Source organism: Euprymna scolopes, chromosome 12, assembly GCF_053919585.1.
Source record: "Euprymna scolopes isolate OS-2025 chromosome 12, ASM5391958v1, whole genome shotgun sequence".
Classification (NCBI taxonomy): domain Eukaryota; kingdom Metazoa; phylum Mollusca; class Cephalopoda; order Sepiida; family Sepiolidae; genus Euprymna; species Euprymna scolopes.
Genome location: NC_136493.1, coordinates 148649472 through 148658160, shown reverse-complemented (window position 1 = coordinate 148658160; position 8689 = coordinate 148649472). Strand labels below are relative to the sequence as shown.

Genomic DNA, 8689 nt, shown 5'->3' with positions numbered 1-8689 from the left:
TGATAAATTAGTTATTATAAAGCATTAGTTGGTAAATTAGGTACTATGAAGTACTAAGAAATAAAGTATTCATTATAAAAAATGTATCAACTAACGTCAGTATCTGCTTGTGAATTTGATATTCCCTGAGAAGACCCTCCTTTGGAAGAAGCTGGCTGAACTCAACCAGAATGCATGCTGCACCATGATAGAAAGAGGAAGCTCACCTTTTTATTCTGAGATTTTAGCAAGGTGGCACCAAGCACCGTTTTTAGGGAGTTTTTGGAATGACTTCATCACATCTCCCTTGATCCTCATCTCCTGCTGTTGTGCATTTCACAAAGCAAGAACAAGCACCATTTCTTAATTTTTGGTATAACTTGATCAAACATAAATTGATCAAACATTCTAAACATTATATCAAATGAATTGAAAAAAAAATGAAACAAAAATTTTTTTTTAAAAAATCAAAAACAAAAAACACAATTTGAGCACAGATGTTTCTTTCTTTATATATATAATATATGTATGTGTGTATGTGTGTGTATATATATTCATGGATATATATTTCCAGTCAGATGAACTCAGAAAAGCACATCATACAAGTTCTTTGATTTTATTTTGTTTTAAATTAAGTTTTTATTTGATTTTAGTGAAGCAGTTGCAAAGTTTATTTTTTTTATTCTTTTCCAAAAAATAGATTAAGTTAAAAAAAAAAAAAACGATGAACAAGGCACTTTTGTCACAATGATATGATGTCAATTTTTGTTATTTTTTTCGTTTCTTCTTTTTTCCAAAAAAATAAAAATAAAATAACTTTGTTAAAAATAATAAATAATATGATATTTTTTGTTTATTGTCATTTAATGTGATTCTGTTTTTCTTTCATTTTAAAATACGTTAAAAAAATTGTCTCTTCTGTATCTCGTTGAGTTCATCCATTCATGCACAGGCCACTACAGGGGCACATCATTTTAACCTTGATATCCGAGAGGGGTGGGTGGGGGTAGCAGCTGTGCAGATAGATGTATGGGTGGGGGTTGAAGAGGGTAGAAATAGTTTAAATAGGGTTCGCGATTTGGCTTTGTGAACACTTTTACCATGACCCTTTCAGCATGTCCTTTTGTCACCTCATTTCAGTTTCATCGATTCATGAGTCACGTAGCAAGAATTTTCAGTCGAGATTTTACTCGGTTTGTAGGAAGATCAGATCGTGTAATGTTGATTTCTTAGAAGTTGGGGGCGGGGTTACATATTTCATAACAAAACAATATGTAATTTATAATTTTTTAATTTTTTTTACTTGTCTCCTGACTGGCAGAAGTTTGACACAAGGTCATTTTCTTTTAAAATGTTCTGCCCTGCACCACATGACAACTGGGACAGATACAAACAAATGACCGCAATAATCTTGGTGCTATCATACTTGTAAGGGTCATGGCATCAGGGGTTGATCCTGATTATTTCCCTTTAATGTAATAGGCTTTCGTGCTCCAGTTGGGTCTGATTTTTATTTACCTGTAAGCCACGAGCGGAAAAGGCAACAAAAAGTGGAGATTCAACGACAAAATAGAAAAGCTGTCGCTTTAGAGGTTTTTATTCTCCAGCAAAACAAAAATGTCCCAAACTGCATTTGATAAAAACACGTTTTGTTTTTTTAATCAGCCCAACCTTGATCAGCACCAACAAATAATAATAAAAATTTGGCTCGTTAGTATAAATATTATTAATCATAATATTTGTGAACAGGTTGAAATAAAAATCTTTTAATAAGGTCTCCAAACTGAACTGCCCGTTTCAGCAGAATCTGTCGTATGTGATGATCTTGCCGGTGTCGTGCTGATATGGTCAGTTACGTTTGTACGTAGGTCATCACGCATGTGCACATCTGTACTGCTTTGCTCGGAGGAAACGAGTCGCATCTCTACATTATTATCATCATCTTTATTAGTTTTATTTTGCAGCGTGCCAACATCGATCGCCAAATGCCTGGGTGAACCAGTTGGTGCCGACCGGTCACTTCGGCCTGGAATGTCCGACCTTTGCCCGAGAAGCTCGTAATTTCTAACATCACTTGATGGCATGTAGAAACTACTCTGGTATTGTGGACTCGAGCCGTATACATGAGGGTAGAGGAATGTTGGCGGCAGGACGGCTGACGGCGACCCACTGATGTACGGTGATGCAGATAGAGTGTTTGTAGGGTTGATGGAGTTGAACAGTTCACGATGAGAAATGATGGGGTAGGTACTGTGCGTTGACGGTAAGGCTAATGTAGAAATGGCACGACTTTCCTCCAAGATAGCCAGGTTTGAGTTGCTCGATGGATATGCCATGCTGTGTGTCGAGGGGAACAAGTGACTAGCCACCGAATATCGGGGGTCTGCAAGTCTGGGATTTGGGATGCGAACATCAGTTATTCCTTGATATGGTGGTAACATAACAGGTAATCGGGAATCGATGGGTAATCGTTGGTCTACAGGGTACCGTGAATCTAGTGAGGGGTAGTCAAGTCGTTGTGTTTCTGGGATGACAGGGAGGCCGCATCTTTCCGTGCTGGTCACACTGTGTTGAGTTGCAGGGGGCATGTCTGAAGGCAGTGGTTTTAAGCGATTATGGCTTACATTCTGGTCCACTGTTGCAAGATGGTGACCTGCAAAATGTTAAAAGTAAATATGAGAATAGAAAACACATGATAATTTTCCAAAACAATTTCACGTTATCCCCCGACACCCATTTTTTAAAGGATAGGATTGCCTTAGAAGTGATAATTTATTTGTTTAAAAAATATTTAGCTGACGATTATTTTTACAGTAAGAAAGATGACAGTATTTATTTTAAAACAATTTAAATTGTAATAATAAATAAATAGACGGTTATGAAAAAAGTAAAAATTATAGACGGAAGAACGGTTGAGAGTAAGACGATTGAAAGAAGTAGCGTATATGCTGGGCAACAATCACTAATTAAGCAGACCTAGTATAGATTTAATGGCAACCATTAAAAAATAATAGCTAAACTAACTATACATATACATACATATATATATTACGTATTACTAGATACATATATATAAATTTATTACGTATTACTAGCAAATAGCCCCTACTGCCTTGTGGATGCCTTGGGAAAGGCAAAAGGCTAAGAGAGTAAACCCTGACAAAAGTCCAGTCTGGAGTTTCGATAGATGGATGGTAAAGCTCTGCAACATCTTTCCAGCAACTCCTGCAACCACGCTAGTACCGACTGTATTGGCTTGCCTTTTCATTGTAGTCTGCCTGCAACGCTGAGAGGGGGGGGGGGGGCCCTGATGAATGGGCAAACTAAGGTTCTCTGCCTGCCCAGGCTTGCATCTGGTAAGCCACAGCAGACGCTAGTAAACCAAACTAGATGCAGAATGCCATTGTCTCAAGAGACAGAAGGTTGCCATCATGTATTACTATATACATATATATAAATTTAATTTTTTTTTTACTATATATATATATATATATATATATATATATATATATATATATATATATAAATTTAATTTTTTTTTTACTATATATATATATATATATATAAATTTAATATTTTTTACTACATATATATATATATATATATATATATATATATATATAAATTTAATATTTTTTACTATACATACATATATATATATATATATAATTTAATTTTTTTTACTATATATATATATATATATAAATTTAATATTTTTTACTATACATATATATATATAAATTTAATATTTTTTACTATATATATACATATATATATATATAAATTTGATATTTTTTTTACTATATATATATATATAAATTTAATATTTTTTACTATACATATATATATATATATAAATTTAATATTTTTTACTACATATATATATATATAAATTTAATATTTGTTATACATATATATATATATATAAATTTAATATTTTTTTTGCTATATATATAAATTTAATATTTTTTACTATATATATATATATAAATTTAATATTATATATAAATTTAATATTTTTCATTATATATATATATATATATATATATATATATATATATAGTAATAATATGTCATAATAATAGTGATGTATAAGTGATAAGTAGTAAGATTTTACATCTAAAAACAAAATTTGGCTCAAGACGTAAAATTCATACTAGAATTATCTGCAAGGATACAGTACTTGATAAAATTTGTAAGTTACATTTTTTCTTGAAGATCCAATCCTCAGTGCTGGTGACACTCAAAATACAATTGTGAATTACTTGGAACATGCTACCTTATCGATTAAATAAACGGTTCTGTTTGGAATTCCATGCAGATTCCCGAGTTCAACAGAAAGATTCCCCCAAGTTCAACAGGATATACCTGAAGAAGGTAGGAGTTTATATTCAATCGAAACGTTATAAAAATAATATTCAAGATGATCTATAGTGATACATTGTCTGAATACAAATAATTAATCCTCATCTCCGAAATTCAGAAACATATGGTCAAGTTTATTGTGGAATTTAACCATGAACATTATTAATAATTACTGACCATGGCCATTCATGGTCAGTAATTATTGCTTTCAAAGACTGAAAATATAATCTTGACTATACTATGTACAATAAGAATAATTATTAAGGAAATTAAAAGCAAACACTGCTGAATTTTTACTAATGAATAATCATTTATTAAGGCCGAAAAGCCACTTGAGGATAAGGGTTAATAAGATGAATAGATTGTTGAATGATGAAGAATTAATTTCAAACGTTTCTTTATGTAAAATAAACTTCCCTTTATTTATCTGTGTGTCAAACATTAGAGTTTCTCTCCAGGAACTTCCTATGTGTGGAACACATTAGCACAGAATAGCCTTCTAGTAGGCTACAACATATTCATCTTCAAATAAATATCTATCATAAACCGTACTCATAGTGGATAAAGTACTTGGTAAAATTCAGTTGTAAGTTACACTATTCTGAAGGTTGAAGGTTTAATCCTCAGTGCATAACGTTACACACATAGACCCAACACATTGTAGCAGAGTACGTCGCAAGGAACATAAGACAAGTAATACGGGTCTTTGGAACTCCCTTCCGGGATTCTGCTTTCCCAACTGCAATGATATGCAGAAGTTCAAGTGTAATGTTAACAAACATCTTTCTACTCATCTCCCTTCATAATGACCCCGCTAATTAAGTCCCTAATAGTAGCCCCCTGCTTCAAAGTGGCACTGTGCCTTGTTTGGGGTGAAAATTGAATAAAAAATAAAATAAAAAATAAAAAATAATTCGACTCCTTTTTTTTCTCTAACAACATTTATTTCCTCATTTTCCTCCCACACATGACTTCTCATTATGGCTACGACGTCACCCACATCTCTAACGTGATCTCTCTCTCTTTTATAGTCTTTTTCTTTTTCATTACCATGCTCACGGCTCGGTAGTTGCACGTAGTCGCCACACACACACACACACACACACTCTGTTACACATACAGGTGACACTCAAAATACAATCGCTAATTATTTAGGACTTTTACCAAGTCATGGCTGACAGAACAAAAATATGCAACCCCCCCCCCCTGGATTAAATAAAAGATTCTGTTTGAAATATTGTGCAGATTTCGCAAGTTCAACAGAAAGATTCCTCGAGTTCAACGCAATACAGCTGAAGCTAAAGGAAGTTGTGTGTGTGTGAAACGGTACTAACCCTATTTGGGTTTAACCAGCTTCCTCCAAAGAAGGAAGTTCCATGGGAGTATGAAATTTAGTTGCATGTATATCTCCGTTAGAGGAGATGACGATGTTAGGTTTTTGCAACTCTTGCAGGGAGGTGTTGACGTCCTCATACATACAGCACCTAGAATTCTCAAGTTGGCACCCATTTTAGTAATGACCAGGCACAATGTTGCTTAACTTTGGTGATCTGACGGGAACTGGTCAACATGATTATGCCAAAGAAGGTTGGAGGTTACATCGATGGAAACATTGTGAAAAAAATACTCACGATGAAAAAATAGTTTGAAGCATCGAAGTAAAACAAATAATCAAATTTTGTTCATTCCATTCATCTTTTTCCTCGCACAATATTGATTATTCAACTATCAATTCCATTGACTTTTATCCGCAAGTACCTTTAAGCCTTGATAAACGATGAGTTAATAAAAAAAAAATTAAATATTCCTTTGTATGTAAGCAATGCTGAAGAATTTTATACTTACTTGTCAAAGGCATGGAACCGGAATTCGACTGTGCAAATGGTGTTACGTGAGCTGTTGGCGTGGATAAAATTGGTTCCTTTGTAAACGGTACACCATCATAGCTGCCCCACGTCTGTCGATTGCTTTCAAGGTGCTTACTAAGACTTTCTGCATACAGAAAGAAGAAAAACATGCATTTTATAATGACGAACAAAAAGAATGGTTCGGTTTATTTGGTTTGACTATTTTTATGGCATAATCATCCCTTTTAATGGCTGTTTTTATGGCATAATTACCCCTTTTAATGGCTGTTTTTATGGCATAATCACCCCTTTTAATAGCTGTTTTTGTGGTATAATCATCCCTTTAATGGCTGTTTTATGGCATAATTATATCTTTTAATGGCTGTTTTTATGGCATAATTATCCCTTTTAATGGCTGTTTTTATGGCATAATCATTCCTTTTAATGGCTGTTTTTGTGGTATAATCATCTCTTTTAATGGCTGTTTTCATGGTATAATCATCCCGTTTTAATAGCTGTTTTTATGGTATAATCACCCCTTTTAATGGCTGTTTTTATGGCATAATTACCCCTTTTAATGGCTGTTTTTATGGTATAATTACCCCTTTTAATGGCTGTTTTTATGGTATAATCATCCCGTTTAATGGCTGTTTCAATACCTTGTGTTTCATTGGATATAATTAATTGAAAGTTTCTAATTTACTCATAGCTGGAGGAGGAAATTTTATTGCATACTAGATTTGATAGCTGAAACCACAGAAATTTCACAATGTTAAGACAGACTGTGAGTCAGAGTCAAAGTAAATTTATTGCATTAAGAATCAGAGTTTGTTGAACTCGTTCAACTTTAATTAAAATGGATTTTTAAAAATACTAAAAATAAAAACTTTATAAGGAATCTACAAAATATCGAAAAAAAAAATCAAAATCTGAATGAATTAATGATACAAACTTTCTACTTGCTAAAGAATTTAGGGTTTTTAAACGAATTCACAGAACCTTTATAAGTGAACGATCTTTTTTAAAAATAAGATGAAAAATCACATTAAATAATATATAGTATTAACATCTGTGATTTGTGTGGCAGGAAAAAGGTTTGCTACTTCCTTACAGACTCATCATGATATTAGTAACCAAACGAAATATTGATTGGATTAAATATCAAAATCAATGAAAGCGAACTAAAACTAAAAAAAAAATTTGGTTTTAAGAAAACAGAGAATCAAATATATTTTTATATGTTTATATTTTTTAAAAAAATATGTAAATTATAAAAGTACATTAAAAAACTGACTTTACAAGTAAAAGATGCTTTAGGCCAGAGTTAGAACTTTTGAAATTTTCAACATCAGCATTTGAGTGATGTGCTTGCATTACTGCTTCCACAGTCTTGATTAAGATTCCATAACAAGTAACGGAGTTAGGTTGTGGCTTCTATACATAAAAACTAAACTAAACTGAATGGCATCCTTTTTTACCTTAACTGCAACATTCACAATTAAATTTACGACTTATATAAGTTTTTGGGTATGCTGAAAACGAATATCACATTTAAGTTTGGCGCAGATAAGTAGTGTTTTTGGATATCAAGACATTTACTATTCAATTCCCTCCCCATGTGAAGAATGGCGACAACTACTGAAATTCATTAATACACTGGAAAAAAACGTCTTAATATCCAGCAAAATATCAATCTGCCCCAAATTTGAATGTGATATTCGTTTTCAGTATACCCAAAAACTAATAAAAGTCGTCAATTTAAAGGTGAGTATTGAGTTGCAGTTAAAGTAAAAATTTACAAACTGAATATAACCGACATTAACCTTAAACATTGCAAATGCATAACGATTAGTTGATTAGTTTAGGAGTGAATCCTGTACATACAGATATAGAAACATATAAACATACTTAACCATATATAGATAGATGTATTAGAACCTCAAAATCAAACAAAGCCAAACCAAAAAAAAGAAAGGAAAAACAACAACAACAACAACAACAACAACAACCAAAAGAACTTAATAAGCAATAATTCCCAACCTGTGCAGTTCTAGCCCCACCCCATTTAACCATATTTTTATATCATCAACCGCATACGTTAGTCCACCTATTCCAAGATTGGCAGGCCCAAAAGTAAAAAGAAACATGACATTGAAACGCAAATAATATTCAAACTGTAATTTTAGTTTTACTAACTCTGTCGTCTTGGTGTTATCTAGGATGCTCTAGTTTTTAATCGTTATTTATTTGTACATTTTTTTAAAACTACAAAAAAAAAATTTTTTATTTGTAAAGCAAACAACTGTTCTTATATTCTTCAAATAAAATTATAAATTTGCTTTTTCTCACTGATTTTTAGGTGATTATTTAAGAATATTTTATATTGACATGCATATAGGCAAGATTAAGTAATGTTTTTAAATAAATTGTAGTCATTATTATATTGCCAATGATATTATACAACAACAACAACAACAAATGAAAACTGGCTAATCAGA

General features: G+C 32.2%; 1 protein-coding gene across 8 annotated transcripts in view; it reads right to left on the bottom strand.

The window, feature by feature from the left end:
- Window positions 1-465: 465 nt before the first annotated feature.
- LOC145291535 (uncharacterized) overlaps window positions 466-8689 on the bottom strand; it is a 429029-nt gene continuing 420805 nt past the window's right edge. For all 8 annotated transcript variants that reach the window (XM_080137534.1, XM_080137533.1, XM_080137531.1 and 5 more), the window contains 2 exons: window positions 6190-6336; window positions 466-2632 (listed from right to left, as the gene is read on the bottom strand). In XM_080137534.1, coding sequence (XP_079993660.1) covers window positions 1746-2632; window positions 6190-6336 — 1034 coding nt within the window. In that variant the 3' untranslated portion in view covers window positions 466-1745. The remainder of the gene's footprint in view (window positions 2633-6189; window positions 6337-8689) is intronic.